General features: G+C 44.8%; 1 protein-coding gene and 1 pseudogene across 1 annotated transcript; both read right to left on the bottom strand.

Annotated features, from left to right (window-relative positions):
• Nucleotides 1–8,343: 8,343 nt before the first annotated feature.
• LOC112308679 (NADH dehydrogenase [ubiquinone] 1 alpha subcomplex subunit 5 pseudogene) lies at nt 8,344–9,519 on the bottom strand (annotated as a pseudogene).
• Nucleotides 9,277–23,253, bottom strand: RNF135 (ring finger protein 135). Its single transcript, XM_053911171.2, has 5 exons — nt 22,604–23,253; nt 19,393–19,536; nt 16,421–16,568; nt 11,779–11,856; nt 9,277–10,827 (listed from the first exon to the last, which is right to left on the bottom strand). Exons 1-5 carry the CDS (start codon nt 22,949–22,951, stop codon nt 10,298–10,300), a joined length of 1,248 nt encoding a protein of 415 aa, XP_053767146.1. The 5' UTR covers nt 22,952–23,253; the 3' UTR covers nt 9,277–10,297.
• Between the last annotated feature and the right edge of the window lie 219 nt (nt 23,254–23,472).

Genomic DNA, 23,472 nt, shown 5'->3' with positions numbered 1-23,472 from the left:
GAAGGCTTTCTTTTCCTGCCAAGCCCGCTCTGGCGGAGTAGAAAAGTTCAGCGCTTTGATACAGGGTAACTATTTTATCTTGCTTTTTAATGCACTTGTTCTTGGGTCATTGTTTAAACATCCATGTCCTCTGCATAAGTCACATGGATTAGCCTCTAGAGGACACAGATTCTGTTTGCTGGATTTGGCTGGAAGGTACATCACTCAGCACAATTACTTATTAAAAGGCATTTGATTACAGCTAGCTATGTTGAAAAGAAATTTTTCCAGACAAGATTCTCATCTATTGATGAGGTTGTATACAGTTTTGTTTCTCATTTTCTCAAGCTCCTTTCAGATACAGGTTGTAAAACAAATACCCTCAATTAGGAGGTAATTGATATTGAGAAGACTCTCAGGCCGTACTCCCGAGTGGCCTGAATTCCCTTATGGAATGGTTAAGAGCATAGGCTCTGGAGTCTATGTTTCATCTCCAATACTTTGCTAGCTGTGCAACATTAAGCAATTACGTAACTCCTTTGAAAAACTTTAACTTCATCTGCAAAATGGAGCTATATTATAGGCATTGTTTGAAAATTAAATAAAATAATGCAGGTAAAACATTTGTCACATTGCTCAATACTTACTTCATGCTCACATATCACCACCCTTAACAGCTACTTTTTAAAATTTGGAATTAATTTGCTGACCTGCATTACCTTTCCAAAGGGAAATTGATTAGCCTGCCCATGCAAATTAATAACCCCGAAAGGCAAAAATGCATTTAATGTAATTTTTAATCACCATAGAGACATTAAAATTTTTGCTGAGTTATAAACCAACCAGTGATTCTCAAAAATGTTTAGGCTACAGGCTATTTCTACAAAATAAAAAATTCCATAGAATAGTAAATATATAATTTCTGTTTATCTCTGCAAAGAAATCACTACAATTAAAAAATATATTCTAAGCAAATAATTCAAAAGAAGAAATATATATACTTATACATGTTCTATTTATAGCAACTTTACTCAATGGTTTAAAAATGAAAGAACATACAATTAAAGGGGAATAGCTAAATTAAGTATGACATAAAATAATTGGAACTTCTACAGGCATTGCAACTAGTGACTACTAAAGATATGGAAAGGTACTTACAAAATAAGTGAAAAATAGAAATATAAAACCATATCTACAATTACAACTATATAAAAATTAAGTATATGTTCACTTATGTAACTTTTACCTTCTATACTTGGCAATTTTGAACTTTTACAAGCATATATATGTGTTACCTGGTTAATTAAAAACTAATGGATGGCCCTGGCTGGTGTGGCTCAGTGGACTGAGCTCTGGCCTGCGAACCAAAGAGTCACAGGTTTGGTTCCCAGTCAGGGCACATGCCTGGATTGCAGACCAGATCCCCAGTAGGGGGTGTGCGAGAGACAACCACACATTGATGTTTCCTCTCCCCCTCTTTCTCCCTCCTTTCCCCTTTCTCCAAAAATAAATAAATAAAAAATTTTAAAAAGCTAACGAATGTACATAAATATCAGATGAGATTCCAAAGAAAAATGTTAAAGATTATGAATTAATTTTTAGTACAAGCATCTTTTGTAAAATATCAGTGAATTTAATAATTACATCTTTTAAGTAAAATTATTAGAAATATTTAAAAGAATAGCAATGCTTTAAGTGAGACATTAATGTAGGATGTCATGGTTAAGTCACTGAACGAATATTTACTGTTTTCACGTGTGAGGCTCTGTGCCAGGTGCTAGGGATGTAGCACCACACAACACAAGCTCGTCGTGGGAGGCAAGCTGTGGACAAGGCAGTTGTGGGTGCATCCATCCACATGGATCCACCCATACTCTCCCCAGAATCCTCTGAGTTGTTGCCTATGCACCCAAGCCTCCCCTTTCAAAAACGTTCCATAAGAGGCGGCATCTCATAATCTAAATCTCTCTCTACCTCCTCCTCCGTCCCCACCCCACCCATAGCTGAAACCAGCCAGACTTGTGTGACTGTCCCATTCCTTCTGCTCTCCCTGCGTGGCTGTGTTCACAGATGACCTCCCACGCAACACCATTCCATACCCCATACAAATATCCCCCCAGAAAGCGCCTAGGAAAATGACCATGGTTTTAGCCTGAGGGGCCTGACTGTGTATTAGTGGGTCAGCTTTGATCTGGTCTAAGCTTGTTGTGCACTATTTTCAATGGTACCTGCCCTCCAGACAAGGGGGAAGACACTCCAGGCCAAGTGAACTGGGTGTGCAAAAGTTCATGATACAACACCAAACAGGGTGGCTGGGGTGGAGGGTGACAGGAAACGGGCTAAATGTAGGTAAGAGTAGAGGGAGGAGTGGAACTTTCTGCTGCAGGCACTGAGGAGCACTGGGGAGTTTTAAGCAGAGGAATAACAAGATCTGATTTGTTTTGGAAAGCTGGCACTAGCAGAATGAGATTAGATGGGAAGGGGGATCTGACTGGAGTAAGAGAGGCTCAAATTAAAATAATTCAGCAGAGCCCTGGCTGGTGTGGCTCAGTGGGTTGAGTGCTGGCCTGTGATCCAAAGGGTCACTGGTTTGATTCCTGGTCAGGACACATGCCTGGGTTGTGGGCCAGGTCCTCATTTGTGGGCGAACAAGGGGCAACCAATCAATGGTTCATTTTTAGAGAGAAAGGGAGGGAGAAAGAGAAGGAGAGAAACGTCAACGTGTGGTTGCCTCTCACGCACCCCTCACTGGGGACCTGGCCAGCAACCCAGGCATGTGCCCTGACTGGGAATCGAACCAGCACCCCTTTGGTTTGCAGGCCAGTGTTTAATCCACTGAGCTATACCAGCCAGAGCCAAAAAGATAAATAAGTAAAATCTTAAAAAAATAAATAAATAAAATAATCCAGCAGAGAAGTGATGAGAGTCCGAGCCACAGTGCAGATGCAGACGGAAGAAGAGGGACTGGCCTGGAGATGACTTGAGATAGCAGAATCCAGTCAGCAGTTGCTGACCAACAGCACAGAACGTGGCCAGAGAAAAGACCCTACGGTCACCCCCAGACGCCCTGTCCTGGAGATTGTCACTGATGGAAGCCACAAAGTTTTCTCCCCTGGGGAGGCTTTCCTATGAAAAACAAAGGTGAAAGCATTTCCCTGTGCAGGGAAGGAAGACACAGCCTCAGTGTTTCAGACCCATCTCTTAGAATCCTGTGTCCTAAAGTGGTGGAATAAGAGATGAGTATAAATGGCGTGGGGACATCAGAGAAAGGGACTCTTATGGCCAGGAAGTGTTTCCCTTTTCTATTGTTTCCATCCTGATTAAGTGGAGGTGAAAGCTTTAGAACGTCTTTAACACTTGATAACCTCCTTTTCAGAGAGAGATCCTGAGCAAGCCTCAGGTTCAGAGCCTTAGGCAGACGACAGTATCGAGCTAGTCAGCTTGTTTTGTTTCCTGGAAACATATATATCGGGTTACCCCTCTGTTTAAGACACATGATTCTGGTTTCCACTGACATAAAAATTTTAAAGTTTCCTTTTGAAATAAATGTGGGTGCGAGGGGGACTGAGTTGGTTTAGGAAAAAATATTAAGGAAAAAAATGGCACAGGAGACAGGCAGATGTAACGGGAACTGTGGCACACGAAGGCTGAAGCGTGAGAAAGCCTGTCCTACAGAAACCCGTGGCTCATTAGGAAGGCAAATCCCAGATTAAAAGGGAATCTTCAGCATGAACCTAAATATAACTAAAGAACAATTCTGCAGTCCTCTAAAAGGAGAAGAAAATCATGCTGTGATTAGGGTTCTGAGCAATTACGAGTGCGGATGAATTTGGGGCTTGGGGTTGAGGGCTCAGCAGCAGCGGGTGGTGACAGCTGAGCACATGCCAAGGGTGAGTCTCTTTTTCCTGTCGAAAGTCCCAGGCGCACCTGGGGAAGGGGCGTTTCCCTCCGCCCGAGCGAGAGGGCCAGAGACATCTTCCGGAGAGCACTGCAGTTCTGTGTTATGGTTTGTTTCTATAATTAGCTAGGAAACAAAGTCTTCAAATAAGCTTTTCCAGAAAAAAAGTTATTTGAAGAGAAGCAAGGGACAGATAGAGATAACTGTCTTAGAGTTTGCTGTGAGCTTAAGAAGGTGATGGCTGTCTTAGCTGAGTAGCTCAGTTAATTAGAGCATCTACCCAATACACCAAGGTATGGGTTCCACCTCTGGTCAGAACACAAACAAGAAGCAACCACTGAATGCATAAAAAAGTGGAACAGCAAATTGATGCTTCTCTTTCTCTCTCACTTTCTCTCTTTCCCTAAGAGCAATTTTAAAAAAAATGGTGGTGGGTTGTGGCTTCCTGTTTAGCAGGTGGTTCTTCCAGGAACCCAAAGCCCTGGACCCCAATATGGGCACAACTGTGCTTTCCAGTAGCTGCCTCAGCAGCTGGTGAGTGTGTGTGTGTGTGTGAGAGAGAGAGAGACTGTGTGTGTGACTGTGTGTGAGGCAGAGGGGAAGAGAGGGAGAGAGACAGGTAACCCTCACTACAGACACCCTGACCCCCAGAAAAAAAGCACTGAACAGAGACAAGGCCTGAAAGAAAACACAAGCTTTCGAGAGAAACATCTCCAGGTAGGGTGAGAAGCTGCCCACGGAGTCCCTGGTGTCCTCCCTTTGGGAGAGCCTTTGCTCCCCACGGGAAGTCTTTCCTCCCCACCCAGGGCAGGCCCAAGCGAAAGGCCCTTCTTCTTCACCTGAGAAGGGCCATTTCAGCCTCAGTTCTCCTTTGGGGTATTGCATGTTTTGTTCCAGGGAAGGGTGCCATTTTCCCATAGTGTACTGAAAGGGATATACTGACAGAGAACTCGAGACAAAACCAGGGAAGCCCCAAGTGATAACCTTCATTCTCTACCTTTGTGATTCTTGGGCTTTGGCTCCAGTTTGGGGAAATCACGTGACCAGCTGATAAACCCCATGCTCACAGAGGCCCCATTATCGAGGCACCTGAAAGGGAGTATTTAAGCAAAGGACCTCAAGAGGCTGAAACTCTGGCCTCTAAATTCTCAGCACGTTTACAAGGCAAACACCATGGTGATTCTAGGTGAGAAGACAAAAGCTCCGTAATGCAGAAAGTGTGAGAACGCAGAAGCTTGTTCAAAAAGCTTGTTTTGTTTTGTTTTTCATTGTATTCACTGATTTGAGAGAGAGAGAGATGGCTCTGCTTGTGGTTCCGCCCATCTATGCACTCATTGGTTGTCTCCTGCACGTGCCCTGACGCAGCCTTGGCGCATCAGGACAACTCTCCCAACAGAGCGAGCTGGCCAGGGCACACATAGCCTTTTAATGGTCATCAGGCACAAACAGAGAAGCCCTGTCCCTGCTCAGCTAACCCTAGACCACTGTACTAAGAGAGGACCGCCACCACCACCAACCAGAGGAAAGAAGAGCACCTCCCGACGTTAGAGCTAACTGTGTCCGGTCAGAGTGGAAGGCCAAGTCCTGGTCTCAGCATGGGGCCAGGCCGCACCTGAGGGTATTAAGGTTACAGACCTGAGAGTGGGAAAACTGGGCCTGCTCCCGGCTCTGCCACACTCCGCTGTCTGACCCTGGCCCAACCACCAGCCCTGTCCTGGACTCCACCTCCTCGTGTGCTATCAAGGAAACAGTAAGATTCACTGTGCAGGGTGGTCGTGAGATTAAGAGCAAATTATGCAGAAGGTCATCACGCAGAAGAATTCTGCTTGTCCCTCTTTTAGAGGATACGTACCAAAATTAGGTGTGAATCTCAAGATGTTAGAGGCCAAGGTGCATGATACTAAAACACAGTGTTGCCATTGTTGCCGTGGCTGTAATCGTCCTGGCATTTTCCCCATTTCCTCAGCAACCCTATTCAATTCTTTCAGCAACCCTTTGAAAAAGGTAAGGAAAGGAAAATAGTTATTACCATTAACAGGGGAAAGAAAGGCGAAGAGGTTAAATGTCCTGTCAAAGGTTGCCTGGCTGGTCTGTGCGACAAAGCCCAACCCAGTGCAACGGAACTGAATTTTCACATCTCCCTTGTGGGTGCTATGCAGCCTGGCATCCTACGGCCGAATTGTAAGGAAAAGAGAGCGAAGGGGGAGGCATGTAGGTTAGGAGATTTCAAAGACATACCAACTGCTAACGAGTATGAACATTCTTTCTGGGGATGATGCAAATGTTCTAAAATTAGATGATGGTGATGGTTTCACAACTCTATAAATATGCTAAATAACATTGATCTGTACACTTTTAAAAAATTTTTATTTACTGATTTTTTGAGAGAGAGAGAAACATCTATTTGTTGTTCTACTTTCTTATGCACTCATTGGTTGACTCTTGTGTGTGCCCTGATGGGGATTGAACCCACGACCTTGGCATATTGGGAAGGTGCTCTAACCAACTGAGCTACCTGGCCAGGGTTATCTGTACACTTTAAATAGGTAAATTTTATAGTATGGAAATCACATCTCAACAAAGCTGTTAAGAAAAAGACATCATTTTTTGTTTTTTGTTTTGTTTCTGTTTTTTTTTTTTTTTTTGAATAGGCAAGACACAAACTCTGGTGGCTAGGGTTGCATAACTTTAAAGAAATGCGAGGAAGTGGTCACTATAAAGTCAAGATTCCTTTCAGGTGGAGGGAGGGTTTTGTGATTGGGATGGACTACATGAAGGAGCCCCTGGGGTGGGGGGTAAACTTTTATTTCTTGACCTGATGGTGTTTACCTTATAATAATTCATTCTGCTCCACACGTTTTGTATAGTTTTCTGTTTCTGTTCTGTTATATATAATAAAATGATTTTAAGAAATAGGAAGAAACACCCTGGCTGGTGTGGCTCAGTGGATTGAGCACCAGACTGCAAACCAAAGGGTCGTGAGTTCAATTCCCAGTCAGAGCACATGCCTGGGTTACAGGCCGGTCTCCAGTAGGGGGAGCTCAAGTGGCAACTACACAGTGATGTTTCTCTTCCTCTCTTTCTCCCTCTCTTCCCCTCTCTAAAAATAAAATAAAACTTGTAAAAAGTAAAAATACCAGAATTTTTCAAAAATTAAAAAAAAAATAGGAAGAATCATACCCTGGTTGGTGTGGCTCAGTGGATTGAGCACTGGCCTGCAAACCAAAGGGTCACTGGTTTGATTCCCAGTCAGGGTACATGCCTGGGTTGCAGGCCAGGTCCCCAGTAGGGGCGCATTGGAGGTGCCCACACATTGATGTTTCTGTCCCTTTCTCTCTCCCTTCCCATCTCTCTCAAAATAAATAAATAAAATCATTAGAAACAAATAGGAGGAATCAAGTATGGAATGACAAACCCTGCCCTGGCCAGACTGTAAGATAGCCCTGGTGACCCACCCATCCCCATTTTGTTTTGGCGGCAAATTACGCTCAGAGACTGAATTTGTCTTTGACAATAGTTTATTTAACACAGCTTCGCTGTGGGAATTACAATAATTTCACAAGCCAATAGCATACAGGATAATGTCTCTTAGTAACACAATAAGGAAATAACATACTCCGAACCAATGATAGATTCATTACACTATTGTCCCAAGCAAGGGGAGATAAAAGGAATAAAGTCCAAATTTAGTTGAGATGTACCTTTCTAGGACTTGATACTTGAAAGAGAAGGCTTAGCCAACCAAGAGCTGCCAGGGCAAAAGTAATAGCCCCCGTTGCTAGAGCACGTTGCCAGGGAACGATGGCACCAGTGTTGGGCAAGAGGATCTCCTTCCAGAGGCTGCTGAGAGGCTTTTGCCACTGCTGGTGAGAGTCACCTTCACCAGAGTGGGAGTTAGTGCCCCGACGTTAATTTAGGCCAGCAAAGTGTTGCCTTGCCCAGACCGACACTCTCAGATATTCCCTGCAAACTCTCAGTATTGATCGTCTTTTTTTTAAAGATAATATTTATTTAGCATTTAATTTACAGCTCTATAAGGGGAGAAATATATGGGAAAAAATAAAAATAGAATCTTTTTCCCGCTCTGAAAATTCTTAAGGAATCTGCTTTGCCACAGAGACTGCAAAGCACACGCAGCCACACAAGCCCCAGCGGTGCCATCGCTCACGTAAGAAACGTCAGGTTTCACTCAGGACGTGGCAGTGATGCGGGCTAGGAAGAAAAGGTGAGGACATCTGAAATGCACTTTTATCTTGGTTTAACCTTAAACTTGTCCATTGCTTCTCTCCTTGAACAGCTTTATCTTCTGTTTGATTCTCAGCTACACTCAGAATTGGAGACTTAGTAAAATTACTTAGTGATTCCACTTGGAATTTATTACCGTACAACTAAGACATTTTGCATATAATCCTATCCATATGCCAGATAAACTTAAGGAACTCCTAGTATCTCTTCTTTTACAGAAATTCTCTCTCTACCCTGATGTAGTTTGGTTAAGAGCCAGAAAGCTAAGTTCCTTAAATGAGGCAAAAAAAAAAAGTTTTTTCAACTACAACTGTAAATAAGAAATCTTCCTTTCAAATACAAAATCAATTTTCTGAACTGTACAATGAATTCTAATTTAATGTTTTTTATTCTTATAACTCACTTCAAACAGTGACCATTGCAATATATAGGAATTTTTCTAATTAACTCTCAAATCTTCCCAGAACCTCTATTTAAAAAAATATCATCTTGAAATAATTTAAATGAATGCTTTAACAAAAACTAATTCGCGAGTGCCTATTACCATAATCATCAGTTTAAACAATTCTCCTAAGTATGTTCTGCATCAGTTTTCTTGATTATAAGATGTCAATAATATGGAAACATTTTTTTATATAATAGAACTTTTAATTACATAGTTTCCCATCAACACACAAGTCATTTGATGATGATTATATTGGCCACTTCCATCGCTGGCAGGAGGCTCTCCCACTAAAGGCTCCCATGGCTCTCTCGCTGTGTCAATTTTCCCACCAGACTTAGTCCATTTTCAGCCTGAAGAACACCTCTCCTGTTCGGCCCCCCTGAAGTTGGTTTTCTGATTTTTTAACATCCCGTTCTGCTATAACCATACCCAGCTTCTCACTTGTAATCTGTTCTGTAGACGTCCTATATGCTGCATTTTTAGGGATTTGCTCCAGAATCCTTGTGTGCAATATTCTTAGCCTCTGGTGCAGACTCTGACACACAGCCAATCCCACAAGGCCAGCCGTCTTCTTCAGCAAGCCCGCCAATAGCACCAACGGGCCGAGCACCGGTGTTCCCAGTCTAAGTGTCCTGTTGCCATAGTTGCTGCTCCACTTGTTCTTATCAATAAGCCCCCAGCAGGGCCTCTGAGCAGCCGAGCTACTGAGTGCTTATCAACAACCACAGATGAAACCATGGCATCCTGACAAACTGACTTTATTCTTATACATCAAAACAACTTTCTAAAAACATTTTTTCTTTGCCATACACAGGATTAAGACAACCTCACTTAAGTCATCAACAAATGGATTTAAAATCATATCAAACCAATGCTCCACAGAAACGGAAGCCCCGTGAGAAAGTGAATGTTGCCAACCACCCCGGGAGTCTGGAGGCAGATCCGCCCCCATTCGAGCCCCAGATGACACCGGGGCCCCAGCTCACACACCGATTGCAGCTTGTGAGACTCTGAAGCAGAGGCCTCAGCTAGGTTGTGCCCTGACCCCTGACTCACTGAAGCTGAGACAGTAAATGCATGTTGTTGAAGTCACTGTGTTTGTGCAAACGTTATTACGCAGAGATCCACGACACGCCCCTTGTGTTCGGGGGGCTCTAAAACCACTCTCAGGTCCAGTGATTCGCCAGAACTCAGCAAGCTCTATACACTTGGTTACAGTTTATTACAGTGAAAGTCGGCAGTAAAAAAAGAAAAGGCACATAGGGCAGGAGCCAGGAGACACCAAAACCCTCTCCCAGTGGAGTGAGAGGAACAGTGCTAATTCTCCCAGCAACAGTGTGTGACAACGTGTGAGGAGTACGGTCAGTCAACCTCGGAAACTCACCCAGGTCCTGGCATCCAGGGCTTTTAGTGGAGGAAGGCAGTCAGGCAGACAGGCCTCGCCAACCAGGTGGCTGGTCTTGGTCTCCAGCCTCTCCGGAGGCCAAGCTAGTGATACCTCCTGGCCTAAGGCCCCCAGGTAAACAGACACTCTTACCAGGCAGGATTGCCTCCCAGGAGCCGATCAAGGGCCCTTCCTTTCTCTAATGTGCAGAGTCTGAACATCCCAAACCTGCAGCATTAACCCTTTACTGCACACCCCTTAACATCAGGAGTGGGATTCTGGTCGAGTTGCTACCCTGCTTGAAGGCACAGAGAGAGGACAGGAAACCACCGTGCTTATTTAACCTTCATACCCTTACTGGCCTTATTGTCAGAGAGTTTCCGGGATGTAAACCATACAGCCAGAAGGCAGGGTGCAGGGACGAGGAGGCAGAGACGGGGCACTCCCACAGAAGCTTCTCCTGATCAGCCACCGAATAGAAGGCAAGCTTCCCCTGGTCAAGGTCCAGATAGATGCCCACCACCTTAGGTTTTTCTGACGCGAGGATGGTTTCCTTGACCATGTGCCACACAGAGAGCTGGCTCGTTCCCTTCCACTCTAGACACGAGGAGTCCCCCGTCCTCCCCAGGGTCTGGTCTCGACTCATCTTCCAGGAAGCCACGCCCACCGCCCAGTGGCTGCAGTGCTGAGTGTCCACTTCCCAGTAGTGCTGCCCGGAAGAGAAGGCTTGGGAACAGAAGACCTGGCAGGTCGTAAACCTGTCACGGCTCCAGGAATAAGGCTGTGGGAAGTGAGACACCGTCACCTTCCGGCAATCCTCGGACACCTCCAGGCTACAGGAGAGGCTCCTCAGGTCGAAGGTTGGACTGATGGACCCTGAAGAAAAAATAAGAGCATGACCAGCCATCTCTGATTGTCCACGCTAAAAGGTCCTCCAATACCAAAAACCAGCTTTGCATCTTTGGCTGTGATACAGTTTTACTCATGCTGGCATTAATTTGGTGTGTCAACTTGCTATTCCCTGTCAGTACCCCTGATGTTGTCTACTAACAATACCCTCTTGCTCTTTAATCTCCACTTACCGTTACTCTTCTTTCGGGAAGCCCTCTCTGAATCCACCCAGCAAAAAGTGACCTCTTGCTTTTCTCAGCACCTCTAGTGTTTTACCTGTTTTCTACTACGTCATTTTCTACCTGTAGTTCGGGGACGTATCACCATGGCTGTTTACCTCTCTCTAGCTGTACATAAGCTTCCTGACAAAGGAGCATGGCTTATTCATTTTTGTATATTTTACACTGCTTCCTATTGAGTAAATAAATGCTAACGCTTCGGAAGTATCGCTACTCTAGGCACACATTTAACCCTCACGACAATCCCACGAGGGACGTAAGTACTAGTATGTCCACCTTCCAGATGACAGAGCCGGGGCTCTGGGAGGTTTGCACAACTTGTCCAAGATCACACAGCTAGTGAGCGCGGCGGCTGGGAGTCAACCCAAGCGGTCTGGCTCCAGGATCCAAGCCCTCAGTGACTACTCCAGACTGGGACAGGGGCCAGAACTAATCGAGTTGGGAAATGGGCAGCTGGCTGTATGTGGTGACCCCAGCATGGATGCCCACAGGTTGCCTGGGCTCGGGGAGCTCACGCATCTGGCTTAGCCTGGCATTTGGGAGACTTTAACCCCTCTATCTTTGTAATCAGCTCCCCACATGGAGGGACCTAGTCGGGGGCGGGCAGGCCCAGCAGCAGGGAAATGGACACCGCATGCTCTCGCAGCTCCTCTCCCTGGCAGGCCCAACCCAGGTTTGAAGCAGACCACGTACTTACACTGAACAAGCCAGGATGCAGGGCGGCTCTGGTCAGTCAGTGGGCATGAGGAGGAAGATGGACTTTCCAGATTTTTAACTAGGGAATCAAAAAAAATCGGGAGGGGGAAGTCCCATTAAAAAAAAAAAGCAATGGGAAAAAAATACAGTAAAGATTAAATTTTTTAAAAAAGCTATTTTAAAAAGGCAAGTAGAAGGTATGCAAACATCATGAGCAGGACACATGGCTTGCCCTCCTCAGCAGTGGCACGTTTTGGTGTCAGGACGGGTCCAGGCAGGGCAGCCAGCGCAGGTGTGTCAGCCCCACGCTCTCACTGTGCACTTCCCCACTCCTTCCTCACTAAGCTCTAAACTCGTTGCTGACTCCTTGTTCATCTCTATGTTCTGAGAACCAAGCCTAGCGCCAGGTACATAGGAAGTGTTTGATGTATATTTATCAGATAAATGAACGAATACAGTTCCAGTTCCAGGGGATCACAGTACCCTGACACCCAGGATTCCACGAACCCCGTGTCAATGCTTTAAACTGTTATAAAAACCAGGAAACGTGAGTTGGTGTGAGAGTTAGCTCACCGACACCTTCTACTTCCCTCCCAAAGTACTAAAGTTTAACTGCTAACTTAAAGCTCCTGTGTGCTTCCAGTGCCCATGTTCTAGGTAGAAGAGGAGAAAGTAAAGGAAATGTTGGAGTGGGGACTGTGAAGGTGAAATATTCCCCCATTTGTAGTTTGAAGTAAGAGCAGCTTAAAGTGCACCTAAGAGTCAGACTGTGAAGAGACACAGGAGCCTGTCTCGGGTGTGGGCCGTGAGGCGATGGGAGCCCGAGAGCTATCCTTCAAGAAGCCGTGATCAAAATTCAGGTGGGCACCACTGTTCTTATATTGAGAGGATTTTTACTTATTGTTAATCGCAGTGTTAAAAAATGTTTTTAGCTAGTCATCACCATTTCCCCCCCCCCAATGATGGGGGAAAATAAGCTACACTTAACTGGTTCTTGAAGATACTTTGAAAAAAAATGATAGAGGCCCTGGCTGGTGTAGCTCAGGGGATTGAACACTGGCCTGCAAACCAAAGAGTCACCAGTTCACTTCCCAGTCAGGGCACATGCCTGGGTTGTGGGCCAGGTCCCCAGTAGGGGGCGCACAAAAGGCAACCACACATTGATGTTTCCCTCTCTCCCTCCCTTCCTACTCTAAAAATAAAGAAACAAAGTCTTAAAAAAAAATGATAGATGATGTACACTCATAAATGTTGAATAACTATTAAAACACTGGTAACCATTAAAGAGTTGAAGTTTTACGACATATTAATTTCTCTGGATATAACCTCAGTTGTTTACCCACTGCTATGATAGGTTTTGTAAAAGAAAAAAATTGATGCTTCAGTAAGCAGTTGATTTTACAGAAATGTTTATTATATAAATTTAATTAGTGAGAAATTTCTGTATACTAGAATCTAAAAAATCTCATTTTTCGATTAAAAGAAGAGAATAGGCTACAGGCTTTTTCTTTTTTAAAAAGTAGTAGCCAGGACCCCTTGGGAGTGTGAAACGACACTGCCAGGAACAGGTCCCTATAGCCGTAGTCTGTTTAGGCTGATGCGTTCTGCATAGAATGTGATTTCCACGGCAGCTCATGGTGAGCTTGCACCAGGTCAAAGGAAACCATTGTGACGAGGCCGTCAAATTGCTTGGCAGCTGTTAAAGCAGAGACTCGAAGAACAGCTAATCTATTGTTCTAAAAACAATCTGGTGAAAATTTCAGGGAATGATGTTTCAGGAAATAGGAATATATCCAGATTCTTTGTTTTAAAAATGTGCTGGGCTGGCCCAAATAATCGAAACAACACAATCACAAAGAAAGAAGTATACTGTACTTGCTCAGGCATACTTACATGTTATAAGTTGAATTTAAAAAAAAATACTGAAGTATACTTAATTCCTCAACAAATTAAAAACAGAGCTGCCATATGATCCCGCGATTCCACTTCCGGGCACATATTCAAAAGAACAGGAGGCAGGATCTTGAAGAGACACCTGCACACCCATGTCCGTAGCAGCCTTATTCACAACAGCTGAGAGGCGGAAGCAGCCCACTGCCCACTGTGGGTTAAGTGGATAAACAAAGGGTAGCAGGCACACACAGTGAATGTCAGCCTGAAGGAAGAAGGGAACTCTGACACAGCCTACAACTCGGGTGACCCTTGAGAACATTATACTAAGTGAAACAAGCCAGTCACGAAAAGACAGTAACTGCATGATCCCACTCGTATCTGGCATGTAGAGCAATCACATTCACAGAAGCTGAACGTGGAATGGTGGTTGCTAGGGGCTGGGGGATGGGGAGTTACTGTTTAAACAATACAGAGTTTCATTTTTGCAAAATTGGAAAGACCTGGAGCGTGGTCGCACAGCAGTATGGATGTACTTAACACCACTGAACCATATACTTAGAAACGGTTAAGGTGGTGGGTCTTATGTTATGTGTGTGTTACCACAATTAAAACTTAAAAAAAAATAAATGCACACTTAAATAATTTAGAAATCGATAATTTTTTCCCAAGAAATCATGTTTCTCCTATTAAATAAGATGCAACTTTCAATCAGGCCAACATCATTAAATATAAAAGCAGGATAAAAGGGGTGTCTTTAAAGTGGAGTTATGTAAACACGCTTTACAATTCAGTAGGACACATGCCAGGATACATTTCACGTGGGCCAAAGATTTAAGGGTAGAATGTGAAACCAAAGATTTAAATGTAAGATATAAAGTAGGATGACAGATACACACAGGAAAATTCCCTTCTAAACTTGGGGTGGTAAAGTTTTCTAACGAAAATTTAAAATCTAAAACCCATAGGAGAAAAGATTGGTAAAATTTACTACTTAAAAAAATAGAGAAGTGTCTACATGGTCGTCTAAAGTCCATGCCAAGCAGAATGAAGAGGGAAATGACAGACTGAGGAACAAAACTGGCAATCCGTATCACAGACAAAAGGTTAATAATCTTGCAAATTTATAAAAAGTCCCCAAAAGTCAAGTTTTAAAAGATACAACACAAGATATAAACACAATTTGTGGAAAAATACACATTAAAAGTATGGTACACTCATATATTACTTTTTTTAACCCATCGGATTGGCAAAAAAAAAAAAAAACCAATCACAAAGGTTTGACAACCCATTCAGTTGGCATCTCTGGGGATACACATTTCTCCTGTGAGAGCGTAGATGCAACCCAACAAGAGGGCAATTTGACAACAGATATCAAATTACAAATGAATTTACCCTATGATTCTGCAACCCTTCCTGGCACTTTATCTGCACCCATATAAAATGATGTATGTATAGTTTTGAACATCAACATTGTTTGCAATTATAAGCAATCAGCAGCAATCATGCAGCCATCGGCAGAGGATCGGGAAAACAAATGTTGGCATGTCCATAAGCTGGAATACCATGCAGCTATGTGAAAGAGAAAATGCTTAAGGTCCTGATTCATATATGCATCAAGCTATAGTAAGTAAAGAAGAAAAGCAAAATGCAGAACAATATATACAGTATGCTACCTTCTGTGTGAAAAAAGATTCAGAGAGCTAAGAGTATAAATTTGGATTTGCTTGTATTTGTATAAATAAATTCTGAATGGACATTCGAGAAACTGATAAATATGTTTAACTGACAAGGGGCATAGCTGGAATTGGACAAGAGTGGGAAAGACTTTTGTTGTATGTCCTTTTATATTGTTCTGATTTTTCAATTTAAAATTTAATTTAAAAAATTTAAGTTCAAATCTATACATTGAATTTTAAAATTAATTTAAAATTTATAGGAATAAATAAAATCACTAAGGAACCTAAATTCAGGAGTACACAGGAGCCAAGAGGGCATTTATTTCTCAGATCATTTCTGTAACAACTAATAAACCATGCTTATTTGGTTTCCCAAAGAAAATTTTTCCAAGGAACCATGTTTCTCCACTTAAATAAGGAATGACTTGTTAAGCAGAGCAAGATCATTTAAATTAAAAAAAAAAAAAAAAGCTGTAAGAGATATGTGTCTAAAGTGTATAAAGCTGGCGGTGGCCAGAGCAGGGGGCAGAGCCGAGGGGGACCAGAGCTGATGTCCACGGGACGGGCGTTCGTTGCTTCTCTCTAGCGACCAGGGGAGCGACAGAGGACCTACAGAGTCAGGACAGAAAGGTTCTTGTCTACACTGTTACTGTTTAGTATTAACAAACTCTCCAGAGAGTACATTTTAACAGAATCAGTCAAGAACTACTGACAAAGTTGCATGTTTGTTAATACCTTTACTAGTTAAAAATAAAAAGTATCCTATTTCTGAATCTCCTCCGATAGGTAACACGGATGAGTGGTAAGTGAGCCGATTCTAGATTTATTTATAGGTCCTAGAAGAAAATGAATTTCTATCGCTTCGAGGGCCTGCGTTATATTACACCTCCAGTCACTCCCCAAAACATAGCCAGCCACGAAATACCTCGGCCTGTTCCTTCCTTATTTACAACACCACGGTGACAATGCCACTGAGCTCTGGGATCATGTCCCCCAAAAACAAAGCCATGGAACACTGGGACTTCCCCCCCAACTTGGGTATTTAATCCTCCCCTCCAGATAAAATCAACTCACCCTGCCTTTGTTCTTCGAGGCGCTCTTTACCCAGGCAGTTTTCCTGTAATTTTCCCCGGATATCTTCTAGGTCATGCAGAATGTCTCTCATTTTTTTCTCAGGTGTGTTGGAAGTCACTAGCTTTGGAGAAGCCAAGGAATGGTCCACCTGTTGATGAAACATTTTTTTTAAGAAAATAATGAAAGTCTCCTCAGGAATATATCAAATAGTACATTTCAGTTCTGGAAGCATTTTATAATTTTCCACTTGTATCCTAACAAGTTTTCAAAAACATAATTAGGCCCTGACTGGTGTGGCTCAGTGGGCTGGGCATTATCCTGTAAACCGAAAGGTTGCTGGTTCGATTCCTGGTCAGGGTAAATGTCGGGGTTGCAGGCCTGCTCCCCAGTTGGGGCACATACAGGAAGCAACTGATCAGTGTTTCTCTCCTTCTTTTTCTCTCTCCTTTCCCCTCTCTCTATAAATAAATAAATAAATCTGAAACACACACATAATCAGGCCCTCAAAATACATGCTTTGAAAACAATCTGGAATAACACACAGTGCAGCAAAAATATTAAAGAGCAGTGGGGTTATGGGTGGTTTTCACTTATTTTCTTTCAATTGCTATGTATTTTCTAGTACTTTGTATAATAAATATTAATTTCTTTTTTTAAAGATTTTATTTATTTATTTTTAGAGGAAGGGAGGGAGAAAGAGAGGGAGAGAAACATCAATGTGTGGTTGTCTCTCACGCCCCCTACTGGGGACCTGGCCTGCAACCTGGGCATGTGCCCCGACTGGGAATCAAACCAGCGACCGTTTGTTTCACAGGCTGGTGCTCCATCCATTGAGCTACACCAGCCAGGGCATAAATATTAATTTCTTAGGTAATGCTGAAAAACGTTAAAATTTTTTAGGCCCATTTAATAGCAGCCTTACAAAATAACTAACACAGATAGGCAAGTCACTGAAACAAGCTACATAGGCTAGACTAATCTTCCCTGGACTGCTGTCGTTACATCATACAGCTTCTCCAGAGCCAACGTAAGCCTGTTATCTGCAGAGGCCCCGCTCTCTGGGGCCCCCGGCACGTGCTCACTGATTTTCTTTAACCTCAGGTCCTCTTGGTCCCCAACACAGCCTCCCATCTGCTCGTTCCCACCTACAGCCCCAGACTTTCCTGCCCAACTTCCTATAGGCCATTTCCCCTTTCTTCCACCAATCATAATAGTAATAGGCACCAGTTACTGCCTACCTTCCACTGCTCACTTCTAATTTGCATAACGACCTTCCAAGGTAGGTTTATTGTCTCCATTTTGCAAAAGAAGCTAAAGTTCATCAAGTTCAACTAAAAATTGCCATAGTTAATTTTATTGTTCTACATTTCACATGGCTAAAGCACTTTCTTATACATAATCCCATTTAACCCCCACATCAAACTAATTGGCCTCATTATTCCCGTTTTACAGATAGGAACCTGAGACTCAGAAAGATGAAATGACTTGTCTAAGGTCATAACACTGGCGAGTGGCAAGACCAGGTCTGAAAGGCAGACTCTCGGACTGACCTCCCACCCGGCACATTGCGTGCATCCCACACGTGCTTGCTCGTTCAGTGGGAAGCGTCTAGCGCTGTGCTAGGCTGGGGAACCAAAGAACAAAAGCCATCAAGGTCTCCACTCTCATGCAGCTTACAGTCCTGCGCAGAAGAGGCAGGACAGACGCTAATGAATTGTGGCACTGATTATTACCAAGTTGCAGCTGTGACAGCTGCTATCCATGTAAGGTACATGAAATCATGAGAGTTCCTAATACAGGGATTTGACTCGTTCAAGGAAATCAGTGAAGGATTCTCCAAGAAAGTGGTGATCTAGGTGGGCCCTGAAGGGTGAGCAGGCATTACTGAGTGACAGGGGGAAAGAAGAACATTCCCAAGAGTGTGCTCTGTAGTGGGAAAGTGTGTGACAACACCCCGGAGGGAGTGATGTGGGCCAGTGTGGCCAGAAGTTAAAGAGCCAGGTAGAGCTAGGTAAAATGAAAAGACAGACTCGCTGATTCTGTGTGTGTATGTGGGGGGAGGGTGTGGTTCTTAATCCTACACAGATGTCATTGGAGCATGTTAAGCAGATGAGTTACAGGATCAGATTTGTGTTTAAGAGGGTCAGTCTGATGACCACGAGGACAGCAGACTAGAGGGAGGAGAGTGGAGCAATTAGGAGGCTCCTACAGTGATTCAGGCGAGAACGGCCATAAACTTGCATTAGAGAAGTGTCAAAGGAGGGATGTTTCAGCAGGTGAGGGAGGACGCAACATGATTCCCAGATTTCTGGCTTGTGCCAGGAAGGTGGGGAAGTCCAGAGAAAGAACGGTTTGGAGCATGCCAAAGTGATGGGCCTTTGAGATGCCAAGGGGGAAATATGAGCAGGAAGACACCAGACTGGAGGGAGCTCAGAGCAGTGGCCAGGAAGCTCTGTTTGCGTTAAGTAAAGCCATGGTGTGGGGAGGAGAGAGGGCCCCACAGCTTAGCCTTGAGGAATCCCAGCATTTCACTGCTAAGCAGGGGAGGGTGAGCCTGCAAAACAGACGGAAAAGGGACAGCCAGAGAGAAACAGGGGAAGGCTGGAAGATGCGTGTCGCAGAAGCTGAGGGAAAAGAAAGCTTCGAGAATGAAGGTGGGGTCCAGCTGTGCCAAAGGCCGCAGGGTCAGTGACGACGAGGACTAGCCTGTCTGCAGGGTTTACATAGGGGAAACAGGAGATCTGAGAGCTGGTTAGGTGGAGTCTGGCCCACGTGAAGCTTTCCTACCTCACCTCAAGCATTCCAAACTTCCAGCCATCCTGTTGAGCAGTAAAGAGAGTGGTAAAAGATTGAGACTTGGTGAGTCCTTCCACTGCAAACATATTCACGTTGCTCCAGTTGGAAGCTGTCCCTAGCCCTGCCCAGCCCCCACCCCACCCTCCAACAACCTTTCCTCTCCCATCTGAGCCTACCGTGCCCGAGATGTTCAGTTTATTGTCTGGTCCAGATTCTGGCAGCTCTGTCTGACTTTGAAGAATCCTGACAATGTCTACAAGCTGTTCCGCCAGCTTTGCCAACTCCTCACCTACGTCTGTGACGTTCTTCAGTGCCGCCACCTTTAAAAGAGCAAAGCAGAACACAGAGCTGGACCCAGGAATCAGCTCTAGACAGAGGGAAAAGACTGATAACAGAACAAGCAAGAAAGTGACAAAAATATTCAGAGGACAAGGAGGGAGGCTCCCCAGACCTTTTGCATGCCCATTTCCCTTAATGGTCGTCCAGTGGCCATAATAGGAAACCAGAGTCCATCTATCAGGACCCAGGCGGTGGGATGGAAGTGTGAAGTGAAGCCCAGGGGTCACTATGAACAGGGGAAGTCAGAGAAGAAGTGGGTATGAGCCTGGAGATTTGGCAGGGTAGGTGGCAGCTGATAAAGTGAGTGGTGCAGTGGAAGGCATTGGCTCAGGTTTAATCTTTTCTCTCTTGCCTCTGACTTATCCTGTGTCCACCCACTCCTTTAAAAAGTGAAAGTGACCATGCTCCTTCTCCTCCATATGGAAAGGGATCTGCCTAACTGTTCACAGTGAAAGATCTTGGAGACTCTAAAGTGATGGAAACACTGTTTGCTCTGAAATCTCCAGGCCCTTCTCCTAAATATTCAAGCAGCTGGAACTCTGGAGTGGACCCCTTATCCAGGCACCTGAGCAAATTAAAAACTTTTAAAAATAACTGCATTGCTTCTTCTGTCCATAAGAGAAATGCACACTTATTGTGGCAAATTAAGAAAATGCAGAAAATGAAAAAGAAGAAATGTCCTACCCTCCAAAGGCAATCATTTTAATGTTGAAGCCAATGCAAAGTATATTCAGTCACTATAAACCATATCAACAGAGTTTTAAGAACTGGAGGGATAATGCTCTATATATGATTCAAAGTAGAGAACAGGCTTTATTCATAATTGCACAAAAATGGAAGCAACCGATATGTCCATCAAAAGGTGAATGGATAAAATATTATTCAGCAATAAAAAGAAATGAGCTACGCCGCAAAACTTAACTTTGCTTTGTGAAAGAAGCCAGTGTGAAAAGGCTCGATGTGGTATGATTCCAACTACATGGCATTCTGGAAAAGGCAAAACTAGAGTGATAGTAAAAAGATTAGCAGTTGCCAGAGTTAGGGTTGGGGGTGCAAATAGGAGGGGCATAGGGGGGTTTCAGGGCCGTAAGACTGTATGACTACTCAGATTGTAGATACATGACCTCCAGCATTTGTCGAAAGCCACAGAACTGTGCAACAGGAAGAGAGAACCCTAATGTAAACTATGGATTTCAGTTAACAACAATGTATTAATATTGGTTCATCAATTGTAACAAACGTACCACAGTAATGCAAGGTGTTAATAATTGGGGAAACTGTGCAGGGTATAGAAGGGCTTCCTGTACTATCTGCTCGATTTTCTGTAAATCTAGAACTGCTCTAAAAAATAAAGTCTATTTATTCATTTTTTTTTAAAGAAGACATAACCTGGCTATACAACATAACCTCAGCTCTGTTTAAAAAGACTGCACAGAGCCCTGGCTGGGTGGTTTAGTCGGTTGGAGCACCATCCCGTGAGCACCATTCCGTGCACCAGATGGTTGCGGGTTTGATCCTCAGTCAGGGCACACGCCTAGGGTTCGGGTTCCATCCCTGGTCAGAGTGTATACGAGAGGCAACCGATAGATGTTTCTCCCTTCCTCTCTCTCTCTAATCAATAAGCATATCCTCGGGTGAAGACTAAAACAAACAAACAAAAAAGGACTCCAGAGAACAACAAAAGGATAGGGTAGGCAGCTCCAAGCTCTCACTGCCCCCCCACCCCAAGCATTGGAAAACAAGCAGAGACTGCCAGAACCAACTTTGTCAAAACTCTGGAAAACACTGAATCAACAAAAGAGCAACCTGGCAGTAGAAAAGCTTGCAGTGTTTTTCCTTGCCCTTCCCCACTCCCTCCCTGACTCAGTGACAGAATTCAAGACTCCCAGCCTTGGCCCCCCGTGGTCCTGGCTCTGGAAGGAGCAGAGCAGACCTTATTCACAAATGATCATGTATGTCTGTTCTAAGCTGGCTGGGGGCTGCCGGAAGGAATAGCACAGGATGTTCGTCTTTGTTTCGCCTGACTCGGGGCTCAGGCCAGAAAGGCGGTGGGCATGGCTCACAAAGGCTGCAAGCTGAACGGAACTTGCAGATATATGGGGCGAAAGATTATAGTCAAACCCCCTAAGTCCCAGGAGCGAAAGCTGGGGAAAATCGACCCCTCCTACTTCGTTGGTGGGAATATAAAATGGTATAGCTGCTGTGGATTACAGTTTGGCTATTCCTAAATAAGTTAAACATAGAATTACACTATGACCCGGCAAATACACTCCTAGGTGTTCACCCAAAAGAAATGAAAATAGGGACTTGGATACTTGTTCGCCCATGTTCACTACCATATCGCCCACAGTAACAAAAGGTGGAAGCCATCCAAATGTCCCTGGATGTATGAGTGGATTTTTAGAAAATGTGGTACATACATACAAAGGAATATTATTCAGCCACAGAAAGGAATGAAGTTTGGACACAGGGTACAACGCGAACGAAACTTGAAAACATGTTAAGTGAAAGAAGCTAGACACAAACGGACAGATGTTGTACCATCCCACTTATATGAAATACCTAGAGGAGGCAAATTCGTAGAGGAGTGAGCAGATTAGAAGTTACCAGACGCCGGAGGCGGGGGAGAATGGAAAGTTACCGCGTAGCGGGTACAGAGATTCTGTTTGGAGTGATGAAAATGTTCTGGAAACAGTGGCGGTGATTGCACAACATTGTAAACATAACTGAAGCCACTAAATTATACACTTAAAAATGATTGACATGGCAAATTTTGTTATATATATTTTACCACAATAAAAAATTCTTAGTGGAAAGACTGGAATGAAGTGTAACTATGCCAAGGAGTAGAGCAACGAGGTTGATAGAATTTCAGATTTGAATTTTTTTTTTTCCTGCTTCTTCATACTTTTCTGAACTTTCCAAAAGGGCAGGTTCTACTTTTGGGTGGAGAAAAGAGTAGAAAGAACGAAGGAGGAAGAGCCACGGAGGGGGAGGGGCAGTGCGGGGGGCGGGGACAGGTGGGGCCAGCCCGAGTCTCCACCCTACCGACTGCAGCGCAGCGCGGCCCGGGGGCTGGGGGGCGGGGCAGGGGGCGGGGCTCGGGGTCAGGCCAGCGGCGCCCTCCGCCTCGCCCACCGCCCGGCTGTACTTGCTCGCCAGGTCCTGCAGCAGCGTGTTCTTGCGCAGCTGGAGCGGCTGCGCGTTGCCCTCGCGGCAGGTGGGGCACGACCAGGAGGGCCCCGGGCCCCACATGCGCTTCAAGCAAGCTCGGCAGAAGCTGTGGCCGCAGGGCAACGTGACGGGCCAGGCGAGCAGCCCGTGACAGATGATGCAGCCCAGGTCGTCCTCCGCCAGCCACACGGGAACGGTCAGGCCGCTGTCCAGGCCCGCCATGGTGACTGGGCCGCCGCCCGGAAGCAGGGCCACACCGGGGACCGCCCGCCCGCAGCTACGTCTCCTCCGGCTCCTCCCTAGCTCTTCCTCTGCCCTCTTCTCGCTGCCTCTTCCTCTCCTCGTAGCCGTCCACGCTTCTTTCCTTTCTGCCGTCCTGCAGAAAGCTGACTCGCAAGACCCGCCGCCCGTCGCGCGGCGCCCCCTATGCGGAGGTGGCTTCCCCGCAGCCCCCTGCGCAGGGAGATCAGCTCAGCCCAAACAGTCAGGAATCTTCCGGGGCCCCAGAGATTTCCTCTAGCTTGATGTCCCCGACCGCCCCCCCCCATTAAAATGCATCCCCGACAACATTTGGGAGAAGAAAAAGGATTCGATTTCAGATTCTTTTTAAAAGAATGCGTCCACTAGGTGCCATCCAGCCCCGTAACGAGCAGTAAGGGATTAAAGAACACCCAGCGCACCAAGCTGGGAAGCTCTTTAAAAATACCACTGTTCGAGCTCCGCTCCCAGAGGGTATGGGAAGG

Source organism: Desmodus rotundus, chromosome 9 (genome assembly GCF_022682495.2).
Source record: "Desmodus rotundus isolate HL8 chromosome 9, HLdesRot8A.1, whole genome shotgun sequence".
In the NCBI taxonomy this organism is placed as follows: domain Eukaryota; kingdom Metazoa; phylum Chordata; class Mammalia; order Chiroptera; family Phyllostomidae; genus Desmodus; species Desmodus rotundus.
Note: the sequence above shows the minus strand (reverse complement) of the source record. Positions and strands in the feature narration are given on the sequence as shown.